The following is a 26,418-nucleotide window of genomic DNA, read 5'->3' as shown; positions in this document are numbered from 1 at the left end:
GCGGCAGTCAGTATCTCATGACTTAGTCCTCGAAGTCAGTTGTGAAATCAGTTTTTACTTGGCTGAATTACAAATGTCTTGAGGGTGCCAGTTTTAGTACAGGAAAAAAGAAGGAAAAAAAAAAAACTGTTTCACTCCAGTTTCACTTCACAATGATGAAATGCTTTTCAGGAATAACATCAAAGCCAGAGAGATATACAAAGAAAAATGTAGCTATGAATTACATGTACAAGGGTGTATGTGTGTTTTGGGTGGAGTAGATTGGTGGTTCTGGGACTTTGCTCTAGGTGTTTTCACATCAGAAGTATTCACCTGCTAATTGCCAAACTGACTACCAACTCTGCATGAACAACTTCTCGGTTTAACTATGATCATTAATCAAAAATGCTTTCTCTGTTGCAACCTTGCAGACAAAAAACCCCCCAAAACAAACAGAAGACAGACGTGGTTCTGAGTGTGTGTTTACCAGTTCTGCTTCTGGAGTCCACCTGCACTGAACATTGTAGCATTTTTTCCTTTCTAACATACCTGACTCGTTTATGAACAAGGCTGTGGGTGTGTTTGGGCAAGGGAAACATTTGCAGTGCATCAAGACAGGACTTGGAGAAACACATGGGTTTGTGCAAGATGCTGGGTAACAAGTGTAGGTTCCAGTGACCCTTTAAAACCCCCAAACAAGCCTAATGGTCAATCTGACCCTCCCAAACGTCAATTTAATTCAATTTGAGGCGTATAGTGCTTTAACAATAGACATTGTTCCAAAGCAGCTTTACAGAAATTAGATTGAGAAGATTTAGATTGCTAATGAGTGAGCCAGAGATGTCAGTGGAAAGGAAAACTCCCAGAGGACAACATTGAGAAAAACCAGACACAAAAGGGAACCCATCCTGTTCTGGATGATACAGAATAATGGGATTATAAATTGGCATTAAAAATGATCATTAGACTTATACAGTTTTATACTATAAAGTCAAACAGTATTCATTTAATTGAAGAATCTTTAGTGTGAGTGTGTGATTGTGTCCTGCAATGGGTTGGCACCCCATCCAGGGTGTCCCCCGCCTTGCACCCCGAGTTCCCTGGGATAGTCTCCAGGCTCCCCCATTATATTGTTATATTTGAATCATAACGATAAGCCACAAATATAGTAAACTACACATTTACAGTTTGACTTAAATAATTAAAATTAAAGGAGTTATTTGAATTAAAAAACGATATGCAAAGCCTACCTAAAAAAATAAATAAAGTAAAAATGTAAAAATAAGACCAATTACACATTACCTGGCAACCCCGCTGAATGCCTCGAAGTGAGTTACCTAAAAACTATTCTTCCCCTAAACCATTACAGATGCCCCCTGCAAAATCCTCTTTACCCACTGACATAGACTTTGTGAATAATTTATTGACGTTCTAATTATATCTGAAAATAATGCTGCAAGAATATGCAATATTAATGCTGTATTTTTGGAAGACCATACCAAACCTCCGGTTGGTGAAAAATAAACTGAAATTGTGGCTACTTTAAACAAACTCTAGCTTCATTTTAGCAGTCCTTTTTATGTCACCAATATATTTTTTGCAGTATCTAGCTGCAGCACAAAATCCTTGTTTAGACAATGTAAAACACTCTTTCAAAATAAAAGTACGCTATTTTGTAACATTAGCTACCTAAAACATCCAGAAAGACTAATTAACAACTAACAATCTTTTACATAACATTAGTGCTAGCTACTTCACCAACCCTTTAGCTGACTTGCTAAGTTGGTGAAGTGTTTCATGCTAGAAAGCTAGCTAATTTATTTATCCTTAGCTAGCTAACCTAGCTAACTTAGTTATCACGGCAATCAAAAACAATGGTAATCTAACAAACGTTTGCTAGCTGTATGTAACATTTGATTACAGGATATTTCTCAAATCCTTTTTTAAAAAACTTTTTTTCGAAAGTTAATCGATTCATTTCAATTCCTTTCCATTAACTGGAGTTAACGCCAGCATTCGCACATTATTTCTCTCTAATTATTTTCTGATATACACTATAAGATAAAGAAAAAAAAAAAAAAACGTTCCACACTAACATTCAGTTTCAATTGAACGTCTGATTTTTTTTTGCTGTTTTGTTTGTTTGTTTGTTTGTTTGTTTGTTTTTGCACAGGAGTAGAGTTTAATAGACTTAATTATATTTATAATTCTTGAATCTGGTTGGTCAGAAGGTGTTGGTCAGCAGCTCTGACAGTAGTTGCAGCTGCAAGGAAAATCATTATCATTATAAACATTATGTACTGTTTATATAGTCATAGCTGCATCACTTGTATTCACTTGTATGACTTGTGTGCTGGACAATCCCCAGTAATCTAAGCCTAATAATAAACAATTTAAAAAAAAAGTGTTATTATGTAACAAAGAAAATGGTATAATCATTGATATGGTGAAGTTTGTGAAGATGTCTCGAGTGTCGGTTCTTTGTAACAGTCAGTAAATTTCCCTCCATAAGAGACTTCAGGACAGGCGACTTTCAGGTTTCTGTGTAACAGACCGAGCTGCATTTTTTTGTCTTATTAACGTCGAGAGAAACAAACAAGAGAGGCTGGTGTGGGAATGATTGAGTGTATAGCTGTTATAACATAGGTGATAACAGGAACTAACTTGTCTTGCGGACATCCCAAAGCATTAAACGTAACTATAAATGGATCAAATTTAAACCTTGACGTTTTTTGATGAATAAAATAATGAGTGGTATAAGAGGAGCAAAACACTTCAGGGTTTTCTGTTACAGGGAACTAATGACGTTTGTATTGGTCCGCCGTCGTTTATAATTTTCCTACTAGAGCACACCCTGAAGTGTTTTATTTCTTATGTATTTCTAAGTGAAGTGTGGTGGAACTTGTTGATTATCTGAGTGCATCAGTGTATTCATGATCGTAATGTGCTTAATGCAGTGCAACTGTACTTCACTCAGAGTTTTTAGATAATGCAGTGCAACTGTACTTCACTCTCAGTTCTTGTGTCTATACACAAGGATCGATCCTTTAATGAGATAAACAAAAGCACTGTCCGCACAAACACACACAGAAAATCAGATCAATGTGGGCGACCTTTCCAGCGACTCCCAGTAAACGCTATTATCCACATTACTCCTCTTCCATCTTTTCTGGCATTTTCTCCTCTGTTTCTCCCCCCGTCCTCTCTCTCAGTTCATCCTCTTGTGTTTCCTCTCCAGTTTCAGCGTGTTCTCATCTTGCCATCATCATCATCCATCTCTCTTTCCATTTCCTTCCTTCCTTCCTGCCTGACCTCTCCTCAGGAAGTCTTTAAAAGCTTATTTGCTTATTTATTCATTCACTTAATTTTGTTGTTTTTCACTTATGATTCTTTCTTTCTTTCACTCACATTTCTCTCTCTCTATCTCTCTGTCTCTCTCTCAAGTTCACTCAATTTAATTCTAGCCCGCTTCTAGAAGCACAGTATTTCCACCATGAATTGCACTTTGTTATAGTTATTCATTCATTTATCCATCTTTCTATTACACCTCTTTCTTTCTTTCTTTCTTTCACTCAAGCTCACTCAATTTAATTTGTAGTGATTTATTAACTTGTAAGTCATGCCTTATATGAACTTGTCTTTTTAACCTGTCATATGCAGTACTGTGCAGAAATTTTAGGCACCCTATTATTTTTAGTACAAAATTTGTTATAGATTTTTTATGTTATGACTTCTACATTATCGAATCAGTACAAAAAAAACAACAACAACAACAAAAAAAAAACCAACACACATTTTCGATTCCCAAACATTAGTTTTCCAGCACAAAATTAAATGTTACAGAAAAATGTTTGTATGTCAGGAAAGAAAGCAGCATATTAAGTGGTAAGAGACACTTTTCAGACAAAAAACACAACGAAAGCCGCTGGATTGTTCTTATTTTGCTGCAAAAATAAGAAGCGAGTGCGACAGTCAAAGTCTCCAGAAGAACTGTGTCTGGTTCTGCAAGATGCTCAATAACACTTACAGCTCATTTCCTTATAAAACCGCACTAATTGTACTGGAGACTACTATTTTTATTTTTTTCTCACACCAAATATTGACTTTGATTTCTTTATTACTGTTCCACTGTCGCAGTGGATCTGCAGTCAATATACAGTACGCACACACACATTCATGCACTCATTCACATGTAGGGCTGATTTAGACTGATTAGGAGGTGGGAGGAAACCGGTGGACCTGCAGGACACCCACTCAGATGCAGGGGCACATAGCCAACTCGACAGCCCATTATTATGTTCATGATGATGTTTGTTATTATTTTATGAATGAATAAATCAAAGTCTACATCACTATGTCTCTGTTTCTGTGCAGGCGAGACGTACTCGGACCAATACAGTTACACGGACAAGTGTCAGACCTGTACAGAGTGCACCGGGCTCATGCGCATGGAAACGCCATGCACTGACTCAAACGATGCTGCGTGTGTGTGTGATTATGGCTACTACATGAGTGACGTGACGGGTGGCTGCGAGCCGTGCACAGTGTGTCCACGTGGTCATGGGGTCTACGTGCGCTGTGAGCCTGACCGCGACACGATATGTGAGCCGTGTGAGGATGACACCTACTCAGACCAGGAGAGCTCGCTGGATCCCTGCTTACCCTGCACCGTCTGCAACGATGGCTCAGAAGAATTAGAAACACTGAGGGACTGCTCGCCCACAGCCGATGCCTTGTGTTATGGTGAGAGACGTATACTGTATTTTCCAGACTATAAGGACGCTTTCACAACGTGGTATGTAGGCTGTTTGAATCAATCCCTGGTGTGTTTATTCAGTTAGTGCACTTTGTTTGGTCTACAGCAATCTACCTCTAAGGCAAGCTTAGTGACAGTCAGCGCAGAGTATTTCAGTTTCAAGAGCACTTCGGAAATGTATACAAATATTGAATTCAATTTAAATTTATTTGTATAAGGCGTTTGACAATGGACATTGTCACAAAGCAGCTTTATAGAAATATATAAATTCCGGATATAAAATATACATTACTAAATTGATCCCTAATGAACAAGCCAGAGGCGACGGTAACAAGGATAACCTCCCTGAGATGACATGAGGAAGAAACTTTGAGAGGAACTAGACTAAAAAAAAAAGACTGACACCGGATAGTGCAATTGTAAATAATTTCCTTTCTGTAACTGTGTACTATATAGTCAAAAAGTGCAATTGTGTAACCAGGAACTTGTGATCTTAGGAGAAACATATGAATATGAGCATCAGAGTTATTTCTGAATTCTTAGAATATAATTATAGTTTTAAATTGAAGTCTATTTTTTTATCATCTGTTCAATGGTGGTGACTTGACTGGAAAACTGGAAAACAACAAACATCTCATGTGACCATAACTGCTGTACATCCGAAATTCTTAGCTCCAGTTCTGGAGACCACACCGCAGTGAGTGGTGAAGAATGGATTGATAATTACCTGATGAGTCAGATGTTAGAGCAGAGAAAATACAATAATGTAGACCAGAGTGGGTCACCAAGCCTAGCACTGAGAAGGTTTTGTTTAGAGGGTTAAGTGATTTGACTACAAAATATAAAGCAGTGTTTTTATTTGTTTTTTGATCTCATGAATTTGGCATACTATCAGTTTCATTCTATCAAGCAGTCTGTTGTTCAGGATTTTGCAGAGTTTTTTTGTGATTGTTGCGGCCAGAACTGAAACTTGCAGCGTTTTTTTGTGCTTTTTTTTTTTTGCATAAAAACTACTTGAAATTTCAATTGCACAAATAAATTTTGCAGTGATGTTTGTTGGTAAAGGAGACTTTTTAGCTGTACTCATGTTCGATGCATGTGAATCAAAGAGTGCTTTGGCTGAATGCCTGTCGTGATGACATCACATGAAGCATCTTGGCCCAAATCTGCGGAAAATCTGCAAAATCTGCAAAATCACAAAATCCTGGAGGGACTGATCAAGCAACTGACGGCATGTTGTGATTATTTTATTATATAACAGTCATTTATTTCAAAGTATTTTATTCCTCTTTTACCACAGCACAGCCAAAGATAACATTTCTTTCATTTATTAAACAATGATACATCACACTTAGGTTATAACAGCTATAAACAGTTGTTCCCTCACATGCTCTTAAAGTTAATAAGACAAAATAACACAGCTTGAAACCACAAAATGCAACATCCTCTGTACTTACTTTCCTTTTTGCGATAAAAGAATAAACGTGGAATAAAATTGTCCTTACCCCTTTAACACCCTCATTAAGATAAAAGCAATTGTTTTCTTCGCATTTTTTTATTTCCTTCTGGCAATAACAACAACTATCAATGTTTATTTTTTTAACAGCCCCCACAATTTTTTTTTTGTATAGGCGACTTATTGTCTATTTAGTATCAGCCATAAGTCACTTCATGGTAAAAGTATAAATACATTCACCAAATACCAAAAATGTTTAGAAAAAGTTAAATAAAACCCATAGCTGGATGTCTGGAGTGACTTCTTTGTTGCTAACTTCCTGTAAGGCGGCCAACTTAAAAGGTACAATGTTTTAAGACACGTCAACATTTAACGAATGTTTCCAACATAACATACCTAAACCGAGTGGTAGAGATAGATGAGTTAAGATGAACACTTTTTTCAATAAGATGTAGTGACTCAAAATGTGCTCTACCGAATGGTTGAGAAGAAGGTTAAAGAATGCTTCACCATATCAACGATTATACATTACTTTACACCTTTTAAATCCATTTATTAGTAGTGTATAATAGATTACACAAGTCCCTGTGAATTAGCTGTTACTATAGAAACAATAGCACACTAGAAGGAGTAATATAAACCTATGATTAGTCTTGCAGCCAGCACTCTTGTCAGAGTTATGGTAAATCAATCAACACAATCTGACCAGTCAGAGTCAAGAATTCAACAGAGCTGTCATATAAAGAGTAAATTATGACATAGCAGTGTAAAGCGCAGTCAAAAAGTTCACTTGAGTAAATCTACTCGTGCTTAAAAAAATGAAGTAATCGTTCGTGCAGTCTTTGCAATAACTACACAAATTCAATGTAAAATAACACAAAATTATTTAAACTAATCAAACCCACTTGATTAATTATTAATATGCAATGCACATGTTAATGAAAGTTCTGCTCTGTAAAATAATAAGGATGGAAGACAGGTTTAGATATACGAGGGTGAGTCAAATGAATTCAATTTTTTTTAAATTGCATTGTTTATTGCAAATAGACCTCATTTTACATAATCTCCATTTTGTGCAATTCAAGTCTTCCAGCGCTTAATGATTTTTTTTTTTATTCAATTCTAATTTATGCCGCACTTTTAAGCTTTTCAGTTGACTGAACCTCGTAGATCGAGTCGTTTTTTTCAGTCAATGTTTTCATCCATAAATTCATTCATCTCAACAGCTGTCTACCTTATTGTGACATTTGATGATTGAAATATCAGGGTAAAGGAAGGCCTGACTACAAATAAACCAATTATTGGTTTATTTGTAACCACTACTCTTACAGCTCATTCAAAAGGTAACTTTTATAAATGTCAATGAATAAACTAATGAACAAATACTCTATGATGTAAACTAACATGGGAGAACACTCTGTGTCCTAGGTTGGTGCCAGTACCAACATGTTTAGTGATGCAAAATAAAATAGCATAATTAATTGTAAACGTAATTAAGCTAATGCATTCTTTGGATGCTTCAATTAGGTTTACTCCTCTATGTCACAAAAAAGAAAAAAAAAATCCATAAATTCTCCTGACAGTGTTTGTTTGACTCCATGGTTTCAAGGGTTAATTAGGATCACTTCATCATGTGTCTGTTCTAGCGTGGCAGGTGAAGAGTCAAAGTTCAGATATGCAGTTAATGCAAATGCGGTCAGCAAAGCAAGACGGTTTAAGGAGGTCAAGTCCAAGTGCTGGTACTACTCTTTCATAAAATAATGTAAACAGTACTTTTACAGAGTTTTATGGTCCCTCTCATGCTTACTCGCACACACACACACACACACACACACACTCCCTCCTCACACACACTCACTGACATGCCTGAGGTGATCAGACATCAGGACGTACCTCCTAAACAACAACGCACTGATCCAATAACACGGCCTATAACACACCCTGTCCATCTAGAGAATCTGCTTCTGTTGGGTGGGCTTGTATTTAGTTCCCACTGTCCCCATGAAAGCATGGCAATTTTGAGTGCTTTATTTGGCTGTTATGGTTAAATTGAGGTGAAACCCCATGAAGATAGTAATAAAAGAAAATCTATACAGATAGTAAAACAGTACAAGATAATAATAAAGTGTGTGTGTGAGTGTGTGTGTGTTTTATATCTTGCTGGGGACCAAATGTCCCTATAAGGATAGTAGAATCAACAGTTTTGATCTTATGGAGACATTTGGCTGAGGAAAACAGCTGCATTAATTATTATGTCAGTGGAAGGTCCTCACAGGGATAGTTCGACAAAATTGTGTGTGTTGGCATGATTATTCCTGCTAACTACCAGGCTGAATTTTATGCTTTGAACTCAGGGATCCAGTTTGCATCAGCTGCTGCTTCAGCTGTCAGTGCAGCTGACTGTGCTCTAATCTCGATGAAGAGTAAATCAGAGCTGCTGTTTTTGCACTGGGGCTTTATTCTCATGCAGGTGCAAGTGTAGTAATCTGTTGTGTAATTCGGGCATACTGCTAATTTGGCTGGGTAAAATCCCAAATTTCCCATTGCTCATCTAGCTTCTATTTTCAGCAGCAGAAATGAATGAACCTGAGCTGACGTTGGTGTGATAGCCATCATCTGCTGATGTAATGCTATTTTTTTCTTCTCTGGTACACTTTCGTCCAAAGTGGAACTAATATTACTGCTCACTGGGACTCTGTTTCAGCACAGGTGCCATTGTCTTTGTTTTGGGCTATATGTGGAGGAAAACAAAAGCTGCTGTCTTGGCTTCGGCTTTTATGGAAACGGACACAAAGCTGCTGATTCATCCTTAGGCTCTATGAAGAGGGACAAAGACCTGCAATTTTTTTGCTTTGGACTCTGTAATGAAGGATAAAGAGCTGTCATTTTTGCTTTGGGCTCCATAATAAGGGACAACAATCTGCCTTTTTTTGTAGAGGGATATAGAGCTTCTGTTTTCACTTCGTCCCATATACAGAGGAGCATAGAGCTGTGGTTTTTAGAGACATAGACCTGATACAGACCTGACATTTTCTTTGTATTTTATAGAATGGGACACAAAGCTGTTTGTGCTTTGGGCTTTATAGAACAGGACATAGAGCTGCCACTGGTTTGGGTTTTCTGAAGAGACATAGAGCTTGCTTTTTGCTTTGGTTTTATAGAAAGGGACATAGAGCTGCCTTTTGCGTTGGATTTTTTTAGAAAGGGACATAGAGCTGCCTTTTGTGTTGGGTTTTTTAGAAAGGGACATAGAGCTGCCTTTTGCGTTGGGTTTTTTAGAAAGGGACATAGAGCTGCCTTTTGCGTTGGGTTTTATAGAAAGGGACAGAGCTGCCTTTTGCGTTGGGTTTTATAGAAAGGGACATAGAGCTGCCTTTTGCATTGGGTTTTATAGAAAGGGACATAGAGCTGCCTTTTGCGTTGGGTTTTATAGAAAGGGACATAGAGCTGCCTTTTGCGTTGGGTTTTATAGAAAGGGACACAGAGCTGCCTTTTTGCATTGGGTTTTATAGAAAGAGACATAGAGCTGCCTTTTGCGTTGGGTTTTATAGAAAGGGACATAGAGCTGCCTTTTGCATAGGATTTTCTGAAGAGACATAGAGCTGCCTCTTCCTTTGGACTCTATAAAAAAGATGTGCAGAGCTACCATGTTTGTTTTAAAGTCTATGGAGATAGACATAGAGCTTCCATTTTTAGAGCTTTGTGCTTTGGGATATAGAGCTTGGACTGGGATACTATCAGCTGCTGATTTAATTTGGCCTCTATGGAGAGGGATAGTGAGCCTAGATGTACTCTTACTGGGAACTGGCCAACAATTGTAGAAATACTTGCTGATTTTGTTAATCTTCTTCTATATTTAACTTATAGGGTATATTCCCATGAACAAAAGTGCTTACGTAGTTGGCTTTGACACTGCAGTGAGACGTTTTCAGCATTTTTCACAGCAGAGGCAGCATTTGGTTTCAATAGTGAGCTTGGCTGTGAGCTCCAGTGTTGGATGAAGAGACTTCCTGGATTTAGTACTACTATTCCGGTACATTCCAGCAAAGGCTTGAATTGGATTTGCATTTGCTAGCTGTGCCACATGGCTAGTGTGTGTGTGTGTGTGTGTGTGTGTGTGTGAGCATTTGGCCACCTGCTTGTAGTGGAGATGTTAAGTGTTATCTGTGTACAGATGGAGGGCATAAATCAAGGAGGCTCTATAAGTGCAAGTCAATTTATTGAGGCTCAGTAAGAAACACACACACACACACACACACACACACTTCATTGGCAGATGTTCATTTGCCTTTGATCACATCAGTCCATATGTCTCTGTCAGGAGAGAGAAGAGACAATTATTGCGAGAGAAGAGAAGAGAAGAGTGGATAAGAGAAGAGAAGAGAGGAGTGGAGAAGAGAGGAGAAGAGTGGAGTGGAGAAGAGTAGAGAAGAGAGGAGTGGAGAAGAGAGGAGAAGAGTAGAGTGGAGAAGAGAAGAGAAAAGAAGAGAAGAGTAGAGAAGAGAAAAGAAGAGAAGAGTAGAGAAAAGAAGAGAAGAGTAGATTAGAGAAGAGTAGAGAAGAGAAAAGAAGAGAAGAGTAGAGAAGAGAAAAGAAGAGAAGAGTAGAGAAAAGAAGAGAAGAGTAGATTAGAGAAGAGTAGAGAAGAGAAAAGAAGAGAAGAGTAGAGAAGAGAAAAGAAGAGAAGAGTAGAGTAGAGAAGACATTTTTGGTTTATTGGTTAAGTGACTTTTTAGGTTTTCTTTTTTCTTTTAAATCTTTGTCCATCCTAATTAAAATAGGTGTACCTAATAAACGTAGTTTGTATCAATTAAATGTTCTATAATTTGCACATGAACAACCCCAAAGGTTCACACTTACATGATGTAATGAGTCAGGAGAGATCATTAGACCAGCATGAATCAGCTCACACCACTATTGTGTGCTTTCTGTGGTCCACTCTGACTAATTTACAATCTGTATGTACTTTTATAGTCCAGTACAATGAAGTATTGTGATTGGGCTGTATAACCCATATGCACACACACACACACACACACACACACACACACACACACACACACAGTCCCTGATGTTTTTGAACAGAAGACCACCCCGAATGATACATACAGTGAAACATCAGCGATGACCTCATATGTGACATTTACAGTTGGTTTCATTCTTATTTTTCTCTCTTCTCTTCTTTTTCCTCTTACAATTACTCTCGTCTGGACACTCACGCTCTCTCATGCTGGCTGGCTTGCTGATCTACATGTGCTTTATTTAATAGCAAGTTGGTGACAATGGATGCACACATGCGCACACACACACACCCACACCCGAACATGTGATGGACCTTAAAATGAATGAATGAACGTGTGTGTGTGTGTGTGTGTGTGTACATTAGCTCTCTGCCTTTAGTCCCACTGGCAGTCTCTCATCTATCTCCTCCTACATTCTCTTATTTAATTTAAAAGTTTAATTCCACTTTCCTGAACACAGTTATTGACTTCTGAAACACCCGAAGCTCTATTTCCTCTGTTTATTTTAACCATACAGCTGACCACACATGCTAAAGTTGTAGGAAAATAACAATTTTACAATCAAATGCTCTTATTTTAACACACTACTGTATTCTCCATCACCTCGATATTTCCTTTAATTTATTTGTAATTTCCAGTAGAAGTTCCCAGTAGGACTGATTTGATTCTTTTCTTATATTACTCTGTGATTTATTTACTGTATTAATTAAGTACTCATGACTATTGGAATGGGGGCGGGGAGTATGATGGCTTAGTGGTTAGTACATGTGCCTTGCACCTCCGGGGGTTGGGTGCTCGATTCCTACCTCCACCGTGTGTGCATGGAGTTTGCATGTTCTCCCCATGTACTTCGGGGGTTTCTTCCGGGTACTCCAGTTTCCTCCCCCAGTCCAAACACATGTGTTGTAGGTTGATTCGCATTTCCAAATCATCCGTAGTGTGTGATTGTGTGTGCCACGAGTTCCTTGGGATAGACTCCAGGCTCCCCTGTGACTCTGTGTAAGATAAGCGGTATGGAAAATGGATGGATGGATGGACTATAGAAATGAAACGAAATGATCAAAATCAGCTATTAGATTTATGAACCTGGTGGGGCGTGAAAAGGAAGGCAAGAAAATGATTTTCGAGAGGGTGAATGAGAGGAAACCAGAAGAGAGACTTAAAAGAAGATAGATAGAAATAGAGAAATAGAGAGAGATGTGCTGAGTTGTTCACACTGCAGGGTCGATACAGCTGCTGGAGTTTCTGTCTTAGCATCAGGTTTCAATCTGTGACCTCTATCAGTGGCCATTACTGCCGCATACACACGTGCGTGCACACACACACACACATACACACACACGAACACTCAAAAGGCTACTTTTGAGCATGTGCTATTAATAGTGTGTGTTTGTGAGAAATTTACATCAGTCACTGTAGTGCAGTGTAGTATTGTGTATTATTTCATGGCACGGCATAGTGCTTCTCAGCTATGCTCATGACTTTTCATTCTACATTTGTCCACTCCATTTTTCGGACACTTCATATTTCTTCTGGCTCTGTTGTTTCCAGCGTTCGGTGAAGCGCTCTCACTTCCTGTCTATCCCTCTTGCCATTGAGTGCTTCGTTCTTTTTGTCTTTTCTGTCCTCACTTCATTCTCTCTTTCAGCCTAAGCAGACAGTGGGGCTGATGCATGAATCACTGAGACTTTGTGAGAGAGTCTACGTGTGTGTGTGTGTGTGTGTGTGTGTGTGTGTGTTAAATGCCTGCTGCAGCGTAATTACTGCAGCTAATCAGAACACTTAACAGCAGCGCCTCTGTTCATTTACTCCTTCACCCGCTCCCCCTCGCTCTCCCCTCTCACTCTATCCCCTTCATTACACTCTTATCGTGCGCGCACGCGCACACACACACACACACATACACACACATACACACACATATGCATTTACACAGGGTGAGACAGAGTGAAAGGGACAGTGAGTCTGTGTGTGTGTGTGTGTGTGTGTGTGTGTGTGTGTTTGAGTGAGAGAGAGAGAGAGAGAGAGAGAGAGAGAGAGAGAGAGAGAGAGATGCAGGGATACAGGCCATCCTTTCTGGCAGATAAAGGGAGCATTATAAGGTTGTAGCCCTCAGACCCCTCTTGGTAAGAAGAGCTGTAAAGATGTGAATATAAAGCCTGCTCATTAAAGGGGACGCACGGTTAACAAGCGCTTAAAAAGTTGGCACTGAACCCTGAAAATATCGAGCTGAGGATGAAAGAGGAAGAATGAAAAAAAGAGAGAAGAATTTAATAGCTTTTCACCCAAACCACTCTGGCCCCGCCTTTTGAAAACAGACGAGCTGTTTCATTTTGTGTATACCAAACTTTAAATTACCCATGAAAATGTAATAATAAACCACTTAAAAAAATATTATTGAATTGTTTAATGGCTTTTTTTGTAATGCTGAAAAATGTTAAAAATGGCCTAGAGCATATAACTTATAAATGCCCACATGTCTATCCCAAACATGGTAGCTGGCTAGTAAACTGCTAGTAATCTAGCTCACATGTGGCCAAAAGTCCATTGTATGCTGTAGCATTACAGTTTTCCTTCACTGTCCACAAACATTTGGCTGTATTGTGTATTTGCATTCCTGTAGTCCTGTACTCCTGCGGTCATTCTCATTTTTATTCACCTGTCATATTTCTTCCATGAACTAATTTGCCTCTGTTTGCTAGGATTTTAAACCACAACTGCATTGAGCAGGATAAATCATTTAATGAAGACAATGGAATAAATGAACGAATGCACTAAACACATCATGGAGCAACTCGTGTGGTGTCCAGTATGCTCACATGTTCGATCAATGTGGCCTTTGTCCTGCCAGCTTCATTTCTGACAGCCTACATAAGAGTAGAAACTGGCCATTCCTGTAACTTTTTTCTTGAGTCCCATAGGATCCCAGTCCTGAAGCTCAAAAGGATCAACAAATGCAGCACATCAATCACATATATACAGTATTTGAACATGAAAGTGGTAGTCAGAGTGCTCATGAATAAATCTGACAGTCATATAAACACAAATGTCAATGTCAATATACATATGATTTTGCTACGTATTTATATGCATATAGAAAATTGCAGATACAAGCAGCTTGGCTGGTATTTATGTACTACATTATGTTTATGCTGCACTCGAAAAGTTATTTTTTGCCTCTTGTTCAGTTTCATTAAGTACAATGAGCGAAAGTAATACAATTTTAGAACAGGAATCATTTTTGTTGACATAATTAACTGGGCAGTGGATCTGTAGTTCCCAGCATGCTTTACAAGGCACTGCATTGGAAGAGTAAAATTAGGGATTAAGTGTTATTTCATGTGTTTTTCACTAAAGAGAAAGACATGTTAGTGTTAAATGTTCAGTTATATTGGACATTTGAAGGAGTTTCTGTAATGTTTTTGAATTTTGTGGTTAGCGTTGTGCTGAAGAGTGGCGCGAGTGCTTAGGCTGTGTGCACTCTGTGATCTTTACTAATGTCAGTACTGACACCGGTCTTTTCTTATTTGTTCATTATATACATTGTGTATAATGATGAATGAAATTGCTTATTTAAACATAAGAAAATTAATTCAACCTCACTAAATACATTTTTTAAAAATTAAGTTGGACCAGCATAAAATTTAGGTTGACATATGTAATAAAGTTAATTAACCATACTGGAGTAAATTAATTTGACCGTAACCAACTAAATTGTGTTGACCCAACTAAATTGATTTATTTTAAATGAACAAAATTAAATTGTGTGTAAAAACTTTCTTCAATTAAATTAAGTAAGAGTAATGAATTCATTTTTGGAGTGTGTAGATTGTGCTCTATAATTTATTTATGGAACTTGCTGTGACTATTCAAGTTTGTATGTGTATTTGTGTGTTTGTATCTACGAAAGGTTTTGCTAGTGCTTTAGTTTAGAGCTTAAACTGCTAGTAAACTAGCTTGCATTCGTTACAGCACACCACAGTTGCCAGATCTGGCAGAGTATTCTATAATACTACAATACGCAACTCTAACCTTAGCTAAAATAGCCAGCTGGCTAATCTGGGACAGCAAAGAATTGGTTTTAGCTGATAACTGTTTGACTACAGGACAACACAAGTAGGATTTCAATACCTGAGACTTAATTTACTACCTTAAGACTACATTTTCTATACTGTTTATCCTACAAGGATCATTGGGGAGCCTATCCTAGGGAACTCTAGGCATAAGGTGGGGGACACCCAGGACAGAGTGCCAACCCATTGCAGGGTACAAGCACACACACATTCACAAACTACGGACAATTTAGAGCTGCTAGTCAGCCTATAACATATATCTTTGGACTGGCGGAGGAAATCCCTGAAGCATGGGGAGAACACGCAAAAGGGAAGCTGGACTTCTGATCGGAAGTTTGTGAGTTCCAGCTGCCACTGTTGGGCCCTTGAGCAAGGCCCTTCGCCCTCATCTGCTCCCTTGTATACATGAGATAATTGTAAGTCGCTCTGGATAAGGGCATCTGCTAAATGCTGTAATGTAATGTAAACTCCACACACACAGGGCAAGGCAAATGTGTCAAGCCACAGTGCCCCCTAACCCTCCCCCCCCCGCCTCCAGTTTTTTTTTGTTTTTTTACATAAGTAGTGAAAAAGAATTTACTTTTATGCTGTGAAATTTGACCCAAATACCAAACTGTATAAGCAGAATCCATCATTCAAAAGGCCAATTAAAATCAGTATTTTTTTTTAAAGTAACTATAAAAGGATTACTATTTTTAAAAAAAACAGCTCAGTTGAAGAACCCTTTGAAGCCCTATGCTCTGTAATAAGGCACCTCCCTGAACGTTTATACTACTCAGATTTTTATACAATTATAGTGCAATATAATGTAATAAAGCACAGTAATTGGGTTGAGTTCAAATTCTATCACTGCTCTGCTTTTTAAAAAAAATCACCCTTACACTCATATTATGAGTGGAATTTGGACAGTATGCAGTTTATAGATGAAATGAAGCAAAATATTTAATGAGGTAAGTAAAGGGGCAAAACAAAAGAAATAGAGAGGAACAGAGAAGGAAGGGGGACTAGAAAGAGGAAAAAAGAGACACTGATGGCAGGTAACAGGAAGAAGCAGAGTGAGAAAGAGCGATAAGGAGAGACAGACAGTGTGCTGCTGACAAAACGGTGGCTCTTGGTGGCGTGCGGTCGATACACTTTGACTTAAGATGGCTGGCATGTCGAGCGGTTTTCTTGAGATAAGGGGCCGTGTATGTGTGGTTGTGTGTGTGTGTTTGTGTGTGTGTGTGTGTGTGTGTGTGTAAATGTGTATAAAGCTGCAAAAGCCTAAAATAGATTTCAGCTACTGCCTATGGAAGACTTTTCTCATCTGTGACTGAATGTACTGTACACCATGAAACTTTCCAAACCGCTGTGCTGTGTAAAATCATCTCTGCTTGTAGTTGATCAGACCATGTTCTAGAGTCTAGAGTCTCTCTGAAGGCAGGAAAACCTGTGCAATCTTTTCAGGGACATGTTCCAGAATGTTACACAACACAGACAAGTGCATATTTAGCTGTATGTGTAAGATAGGATAAGATAAAAGAGAGGACAGGATGTATGATGCCTGCCCTTGTATTAATTATGCATTAAATCAATAAAGATAGGAAGTCAGAAAATGGCAGTGACAAGAAAGGCACCTAGAACACCAGTTATAAAAACAAATCATGACGGCTATACAATTTATTCACACACTTAAAGTTCAAACCCGCTTAAAGCTAGACACGGATCTGAGTGTGGATTTGAATCTGACTCCATATTTCCTCTCTCTTCTCCTCCCACAGATCCGCTGGCTCCCACCATGGCATCTCCCAGCACTCCTCCTGAGTTGCCGTGGTACGAGCTCAGAAGCCCCGGCCCGGATGTGGAGAGCACCACGGCCAAGCCAAGCTCACCACGCTTCATTGGTGGGGGTCTCAATGAGAATCTCATCCCCATCTACTGCTCCACCCTGGCAGCCGTGCTCATTGGCCTGCTCGCGTACATCGTCTTCAAAAGGTGAGGAAGGGTCGAGGAGATGAAGGAGACACAGAAGGAGAAACAGGGAACAGTAGATCACTAATACATCTACAGACACTTTTATGATTTTATTTTTACAGGTTCATGGATTGACCTTGAACAACTACAATAATAGTAAAAATATGTAATAATAACAGTAATTCAAAATGATCTGAAAAATTATAGCCATGTATACATTTGTATAGATATTATATTGTATAAATGTTATGTATTTGTCAAAGACATGGCATGTCTTTTGTCATATTATGTGTTATGTTATTCTTCTCTATTATCATATGCAGGGGTTTAGTGGGAATTTTTTATATAAAGGTATAAACGGTGGCTTAGCATGTTTGCATGTTCGCACTTCCAGTGTTGGGGGTTCGATTCCTGCCTCTGTCCTGCGTCCATGGAGTTTGTATGTTCTCCCTGTGCTTCGGGGGGTTTCCTATGGGTACTCTGCTTTCCTCCCCTAATCCAAAGACCTGTCTTGTAAGCTGATTGGCATCTCTAAATTGTCTGTAGTGTGTGTGAGTGTGTGTGCGATGGGTTGGCACCCCATCCAGGGTGTCCCCCACCTTGTGCCCCAGGTCCCCTGGGATAGACCCCAGGCTCCCCATGACCCTGTGTAGTATAAGCAGTATGGAAAATGGAAGGATGGATGGATAAGTGTCACAATACAATGATAAATTAATTTCTGTGACATGTGTATATGTATAAGAATAATAAAGAATAAAAACCTAATAAATAAATATATACAGATATGTTCAAATAAATAACCTGTCAAGAAACATAAACTTCAGGTGTTTACAGGAAAGGGGAACATATATAGTTCCCATATCACAAATAAGCAAACAGACAAATAAAAGTCACAATACAAGTATAAATTAATTTCTGTGAAATACTGTATGTATAAGAATCATTCATTAAAATTTAAAATACATAAAAAGTTACAAAAAGTATAAATGACTTACAAATAACAATATATTCCCAAATCCAAAATAAATACTTGTAAGAAAAATGGAAAAGAAACTGAACTAACACTTAAAACTATTAAAATGAATTAGCATTAGTATTAAAATTAATTCACTCAACTTATCTGAACTCAATCTACTTTCTCCATTTTTATATGTGTGATTATTGATTGTGTGTGTATCTCAGATGGAACAGCTGCAAGCAGAACAAACAGGCGGCCAACAACCGAGCGGCCACGGCCAATCAGACATCTCCGTCTCCGGAAGGAGAGAAGCTCCACAGTGACAGTGGCATCTCTGTGGACAGCCAGAGCCTTCAGGAGCAGCAGCAGCTGCAGACACAGGCCGAGGCTCACACACAAACCCAAACTCAGCTCCATGTGCCTGAACAGATCGGTAAGATCTGCCAGAAACTGCCTTTTTACCTCAAAGTGCTCACAGATGTTTTCCTCTGAGCTTGTATACAGGTTTGATAAGTTCATCTATTCTTATGAGTATCTATTAAGGGTCTGACTTTAAAGCCAGGATAGTGTGAAATCAAAATGAAGGCAACTGAGTAAACAGCTTTTCTACATTGTTTTTATAACCTAGTGAAGAATAAGAGGGACCATCTTCACAATAAATGTATAGAAATCTAGTACTGCCTATAACCATATCATTTAATACGTACTGCAGTGTTATATGCCATTTAATGTCATTCTCCTGACAATGTAAGACGATACTATGATATGCTGAAACAATGATACTAGGCTATATGGTTATCAATTCATGAATTTTTCATACTGTTCCATCCCTAAATCTTATTATTAGAGTAGCACAGGATGATATAACAGTTGTGGTTTGGAGTCCATAGCAAGGACTTCTATCTTGATCTTAAACAATATGATGACGTGAAATTAGAGAAATTAGGGAGGAAATTGGTTGGAGACAAGAAGCCGGAAGAACTGATAAAGTAGGCGAGATAAGCGGCTGCTTAAAGACTTTCAGCAAACATTTGAATAGGCCGTCCAATGTCTTCAACTTACAAGCATTAGCACCACAAGAGACAAAGACATTTACTGACATTCATTATTAGACCAGCTTGGCTAGAATGCATTCAGCCTGCAACACTGTTATTAATCAAGTTTGAGATAATCAAAATCTGCCTTCATGTTTAAATATACACTATGTAGCTAAAAGTTTGTGGACACCTGACCATCAGATGCACATGTGCTTTTTGAACACCCCATTCCAGATTTAGTCCCTGTTTACTGTTATAAAAACCTCTACTCTTCTGGGAAGTCTTTGTACTAGATTTTGGGGCGTAGGTGTGGGGATTTGTGCACATCGAGCCACAAGACCATTAGTAAGGTCAAGCAGTGATGTTGTTTGAGGAGGCCTGGGGTGCAGTCAGTGTTCCAGTTCATCCCAAAGGTGTTCAGTAGGGTTGAGTTCATTGCTCTGTACTCAAGTTCTTTTATCCTAACCTTGGCAAACCATGCCTTCATGGATCATGCTTTGTGCACAGGGGCATTGTCATGCTGGAACATGTTTAGGCTCAACTCCTTAGTTCCTGGAAAGGAAATTGTAATCGTAATGCGTACAAATACATTCTATACAATTGTGGGTGTTCAATCACATATGGGTGCAATGGTCAGGTGTCCACAAACTTTTGGCCATATAATGTACATCCTTTTTAAAATCCATATTAATTTTAATGTACCACAACAGTTGTCATTTCCACATTCTTAACCATTTGCGCGATTGAAGCTGCAGACAGACTGTAGCATCACAGAATAAACCTGTTAGAAGCCACTTTGCTTCATCTTGATGCCCCAACCAAAGCTAATACAATTGACCTACAGTTTTCACATTTCTGAGCAAGTCATTCTGATTGGCTATGGTATATGGAAATGTGCCAGAAATATTGACAGACTGAGAATAGCTAGTTAGCCTGGTATCTGTAATTAGCATGATAACTTCATCAATCTCACTTAAACATTTAAGAATTACCAACACTGTGCTCCCAAGTAGTGCGACAAAAAAAAAAAACATTAGCCATATTAGCTGTGGTCCAAGACAGCAAAATTGCCCATGCTGTCTGGGAGGGAGGGATGGTATACTCTCTCTCCCTCCTGTCAATTACAGTGATGTGTCATGTGACAGAGGAGAGATAGCTAGTGAGTGGGAATAGGCATGTGACCAAATTTGGGAGAAAACTGGGTTAAAAAAAAGGGAATTAGCAACACTGAAAGACAAGAGGGGTTTCATCGTGCTGACGAGATTGCCGGATTAAAAATAAAAACTTTAATTTCGGCCAATATCTAAACAACCCATTAATGTCTGGCAAAGACTCCTGTTTCATGTCTTTATGTTCAGTGAAAGGCATCCTCAGAAAGCTGCACTAAAGTAATATTACTTGGATACACTGAAGCAGAATGCAAGTCATTCGTCTTCAAAATATTTGTAAAAAAAAATACTTGCAAACAACCCTTTCCTGTGTCTCCTCTCATTCTCTCTTTCGTTATTCAGCTGCTTCATTCTTCAGTGCCTTCTTAGTCCATCTTTTATCCTGCTCTTAGCCTCTCTTTAACGCTCTCTTTAAAGCTCTTTAACGCTTCTGTATGCCCTGCTCTCTCTGCCCCTCATCACCCAGTCATTTCTCTCCCTCTTCATTAAACATTTTCATTGCATGTGTACATGGTCAGTCCACTGGAAGTCAAGGAGACCATAGATGTTGGGAACCACACAGGAACACACACGTGCCCATATGTCTCGGCATGAGCCACCTGACTTCTCATATGAGTAACGGAAGAATCACTCAGAACTGCGAAATAATATTTAACGAGTAAATGCAACAATTACAGGATGTGGCCTTGAATTGCACCCACACAGTACACACACACACACACACACACACACACACGGCCATGGGCAACAGACAGCGAGTCGCAAAACAGAGTGAGTATGTTGATACTATCTATCAGAGTAGAGAGGAACATTTCAAGCATCACCCTTCCAGGCTGTGCAATAATGTGTAAACCCTGTCCCTATAGCCCCAAGTGTATTAATTACAAGTACACAAAAATCACACACTCACTGGTAGGTGTGGGCAAAATGGCAAAAATATTATATAAGGATACCTAAAAACATATATACATTATCATGATATTTTAGTTTGCTATCAAAGTGCCAGCAAAAAACAGTGTGCCATAAAAGTTGTAACACTTCTATTTAATACCTACAATAATAAATGATTCATCATGGAAAAAGAGGGGTTAAATAAAACATTTGGCACCAAAATTTTAGCTATTTGTTAGTAATTCACTGGATCTGCTGAAGCAATAAAATAAAATCTAATAAAATAAGATTCACAATTTGTGTGAATCAACTATGCCATTATCAGATTAGCATATTTAGATTATGTGCCACTAATAGGATTATAAAACTAAATTAAACTGCATATAAACCCATTTTGATATTCACTTCAGGGCTGAGTTATTGAGCGGACACAAAAATGAAAAATAATCCATGCTGGGGTGGTGTGATGCGGCCCAATGCAAAGTAGATTACTTTCCTATAACCGTATGGGTCGAATCGTCAACTTGATGATTACAATCCTTATTAATGAAAGGAACATCACACTTTTTAACCATTTATAGTTTACATTTAATGTTATGGAATGTCCGTGAGACACGTTGCCTCGACAAAACAATTATGGAGACAAGGAAAATGCAAACGCCTCGGTCTTCAAGACTCTCCCATGTCAGGAAACTAACTGACACCCGAAACCACACTACCCACACCACATCAATGAATACACTAATGAGCTTTTACTGTAGAATTGATGATGTATTAGAACAAGCACATCAATATAAACCTATCATTTATGTTACAGCTGGAACTGCTGTCTGAGTTGTGGAGTGCTGTTATTAAAAATGAATTCATACCTTCTGACCAGGTTTGAGAATTCAGCAGCACTGTAGTTCCTTGTCGGTTGATTGGCATTACCAAATTGTCTGCAGTGTGTGAATGTGCATGCGACTGTGCCATGTGATATCCACTGCCTTGTGCTCCAAGTTCCCTGGGATAGGCTCCAGGTTCCCCATGAGCCTGTGTTGGATAGGCAGTACAGAAAATGGATGGATGGATGGATGGAAAGCACTGTAGTATAATGTACATTAATGTAGAATAATACATGCTGAAAGTAAAGGAATACTCCAGGATTTTTCAAATCTAATCTCCACCCACTTCATATGTATTGTATGTGTGAATAGAATAGAGATTAAATATAAAAACCTTTTAATAAACCTGTTTAACCAAAATTGCCTTACGATGGAAGTCTAAGGGCAGCTGCTGAGGTTGAGAAAACAACTGCCCCATAACTTTTCTGTTCTTTTCTCAGTACATGGAAATGTGTTTAAATTTTTATCTGTGGTAAATGCACATACACTACAGATGTGGTCAAAAATATAAAAAATAAACTTGCAAAAATGCTGAAGTTTATCTTTAAAGCAAGAGCCCAGTCTGACCTTCCTGCTCTCCTGTCTTTGTGTGTGTTTGTGTGTGTGTGTGTGTGTGTGTGTGTGTGTGTGTGTGTGTGCCAATCGCTTGCCTACATAAGACACTGGAGAAAAGCAAATGATTAATGAATAAATAAAAAGCACTGATACACAGTTACTTAAAGTAAATGCTTTCCCAGGCTACTGGGAATTTGAAAGGCAGAAAATCATTAAAGTGTACAATGCGTCAGCACAGATATATGGAATACACCTGTTCAGGAGGACTGGTTGGCAAGCTTTCCATCTTTCAGCCTTATTCCATGCCCTTATCTACACAATGGCCTACTCTGACCAACTATGACAATTGTGTGAAAGAGAAGAGTGGTGCTGACAGCACTGACAAAGCTCTGATAAAGTAAGACAGAGTGGGTGGCTGTATTATGATGTTCAAACTTTCTACAGTCTAATAATTAGAATAACGAGAAGGACCTGATGTAAATACCTTTTTTCAGTCTGTCACCTGATATGGAGGGAAGTGAATGGAAAGATGGATAGTTTTTTGGATCAAGATTTCATATTTCCATTCCCAAGAGGGCACAGCAATGCATGATGGGAGAGTGTACTGGAGGATTCTGATCCATCAGGCATGAAAGTAGATGCTCAAGTAGCCCAGAAAGAGAGAGAGAGAAAGACCATTAGTAACTTTTAATTTTCAGTACCTAGAACTTCTGTTTATAACCCTTTATCACCCTGTTGTTCGTGTTCCTTGAATTCAGCATCCAGAGGGCATGGTGGCTTAGAGGTTAGCACATTTGCCCCGCACCTTTGGGACTGGGGGTTTGATTTCCACATCTGCCCTGAGTGCATGGAGTTTGCATGCTCTCCCCGTGCTTTAGGGGTTTCCTCCAGGTACTTCAGCTTGTGTCTGTGAAGTTTGCCCACAGCACAGCCAAATATTCAATAATCAAATATTAAACTAGCCTAAAGTAGCACTGTGGTATGTAAAGTAACCACTCCAGCTTTGAAGCTGATATGAGAATTGAGATTAATGTCTGTATTTATGGTAGATTTTATTGCCTCTGAAAAATAATACTTTTTGGCTTCCGCTGTGATTTCCTTATTTCTCAGATCTAAACATGTTCTGAACTGATCATTACTTATCATGTGTAAGTCACTAACTATACCCAAGTTGCCCTGACATTTCCTCAGCTGTCTCAAACTGTATTTTTACACAGCAGTTTGTTTGCCTTATTGGCTCATTAGTAGGTGTGTGGTGATGGATTGCAGTGCTCTCATGGGGGCAGCTCAAAATTTGCCGCAACACCAGTGTTTAATGGCTGCTAATTAGAAATACAAAAAATAGGCTGCTATATCAGAAGCTATTAAAACTCCTAGTGTTTCTACATGCTTTCTGTGATTGTGTATTGTGTTTAGGCAACTCATTAAAGAAAGTGGAAAAACTCAATAAATCAGTAAAATTAACATTTCCTTGTCTAAACCTTGACTGAGGTCTTGATCTGTTTATCTCTCCTTCTTTTCAGAGTCACTCTGGGGTGTCAGGGGGGATCTAGGTGAGTTTGTTTAACAGAAACCAGAGGGTTTAGGAAGCTGAAGTACTAAAGTATAGCTGTATCTAATTGAAACAGAGAGAGAGAGAGAGAGAGAGAGAGAGAGAGAGAGAGAGAGAGAGAGAGAGAGAGATTGCTTTGGATCCAGTCCCCCGAAATCAATGTTGCCATGCCCACAGATTTCCTGAAAAATCTTATACTGTGGTTGCAGGTTAGTTTTTTTAGGCCCTTTGGATACATTGTAATAATTATTTATCTTCCTATTAAAACCTACACCAATGGCCATGCAAGCTTTGTTCATTATTTCATAAATGTATTATATTGTGCATCTATTTCTTCTCAATGCTTTTTTTTTTTTTTTTTAATGTATGGCCACTTCTAGTTTAATAACACAAGACCATTTTATGACCTTGAGAAAAGAAATACTTAAGATTGTTGCATGTTTTTAATATTGGCTCTTTATTAGTTTTGTTTTACTGACCATTAGTCTGTTTTTTTTGCTGGTTGTGAACAGCTATTAAGCTGCTTTTGTTACTCAGACCTGGCAATCTGAAGACCTTTTTAGTGTCTCATTTCACCAGTCTAGTTTCAGTTCCTCTCATCAACTATGCAGTGGTTCCTAACATTTTTAAAAACAAGGTTGCTACTGTAGCCAAAAAGATGTCTCATGACTCCAATAATTACTATTTTATCTGTATGGATTAATCAGCTATAAATGTATAGGATTAATACAGTATAATATTACAATACTCACATCACTGGGATACTTGATGCTTTTTGGAAGAAATTCATGTAGTATAACTCTAATGCATTTTTATTATGATAGAATTAAGCAAAATGAATGTTTCATATATTTCAGTGGAACAGCAACTGTACCAACAAATGCCACACAAGTGTTAGCAGATGCATTTATAGCACAAAATGTAAACTGATATCTGGTATTGCTCACTGCTTACTAGCTAAGAGTAGTAAGTTTGAAATTCAGCTAGCTAGAGCTAGACTCCTCACTCATGTGTGTTTCAATGAAGTGACTGAGTCACTCAGCCAGTTAGTCAGTTAGTCAGTCAGTCTAGTCAGTCAGATGAGCGAAAACATCTCTTCTAGGGTGGCCCGCTAGGCGGTCTGGCAAAAAAGCTATTGGAATTTACTTAATAAATAAATAAATTGTGTTACATTAACAACATTTTGTTCTTGTACATCCAACATGATGTGATCTTGTATTTTCCAAGCCCTGAATAAAATTGCTCACCAAGCACAGTACCAAACTCGGGCCACTGGGGTAGGGAGGCAGCGACATTTATCACTGCACAATTTTACCACTCATACTTTAATCAAGTTAGTTTAATGCTACAGTCAGTGCGTTTACATGGACAATAATAATCCACTATTAACCCGATTAAGACAATACTCTGATTAAGAAACTACCATGTAAACAGCAATTTGTAATTACCTTAATCCGATTAAGCTCATTCTCGAAGTAAACACAAATCGAATTAAGACATGTGGAGTACTCCTGTTTTAGTCGCATTATTGACGTGTATTACAGACATGTAAACACCTTAATCACATTATTAACATCGTGTGGGAGTTTTCACCGCATTTTGCGACAGGACACGATCACACAAGGCAGTGCTCAACCGTTTTACGGCAAAAAAGAGAGCACAGGTGCGTCCCAAACCGCATACTTGCCTACTATAGGCCTGTAGTAGGACAAATAGATGCATCTCGACTACTATATAGAAGGTAAGTACACGGTTTGGGACGCAGCCCACGGCTTCAAGCAGTCGTCTATTTGCACGTACAACATGACAAATAATGAACCGCACTTGAAGCGTTCGTAAAAAATCAAATATAAACACCCAAAACTGTATACGGTACCATAACGAAGACTAACTGTATGTTGATACGTGAAATTCTGGAGGGAACGTCGGACGGCCTGGCGCGGTGACGTAATGACGTCTGCTGTTAATCGCTCTATGTTCTATAACATGTAAAACGGGTACATGAGAGGAGTATTCTAAAAGCGACTCATGTAAACACCTTAATCACAATATCGTCTTACTCAGAGTAAGGTCAATAATTAGATTACTGCTGTCCATGTAAACGTAATCAGTTATTTATTCCCATTAGCAGTAA

At 38.6% G+C, this 26,418-nt stretch overlaps 1 protein-coding gene across 1 annotated transcript in view; it reads left to right on the top strand.

The window, feature by feature from the left end:
• Nucleotides 1–26,418, top strand: part of ngfra (nerve growth factor receptor a (TNFR superfamily, member 16)) — a 46,997-nt gene that overhangs the window by 14,352 nt on the left and 6,227 nt on the right. The window contains exons 3-5 of the mRNA XM_053614266.1: nt 4,354–4,722; nt 17,046–17,259; nt 18,421–18,629. Coding sequence (XP_053470241.1) covers nt 4,354–4,722; nt 17,046–17,259; nt 18,421–18,629 — 792 coding nt within the window. The remainder of the gene's footprint in view (nt 1–4,353; nt 4,723–17,045; nt 17,260–18,420; nt 18,630–26,418) is intronic.

The sequence above is a fragment of the Ictalurus furcatus genome, chromosome 2 (genome assembly GCF_023375685.1).
Source record: "Ictalurus furcatus strain D&B chromosome 2, Billie_1.0, whole genome shotgun sequence".
In the NCBI taxonomy this organism is placed as follows: domain Eukaryota; kingdom Metazoa; phylum Chordata; class Actinopteri; order Siluriformes; family Ictaluridae; genus Ictalurus; species Ictalurus furcatus.
Note: the sequence above shows the minus strand (reverse complement) of the source record. Positions and strands in the feature narration are given on the sequence as shown.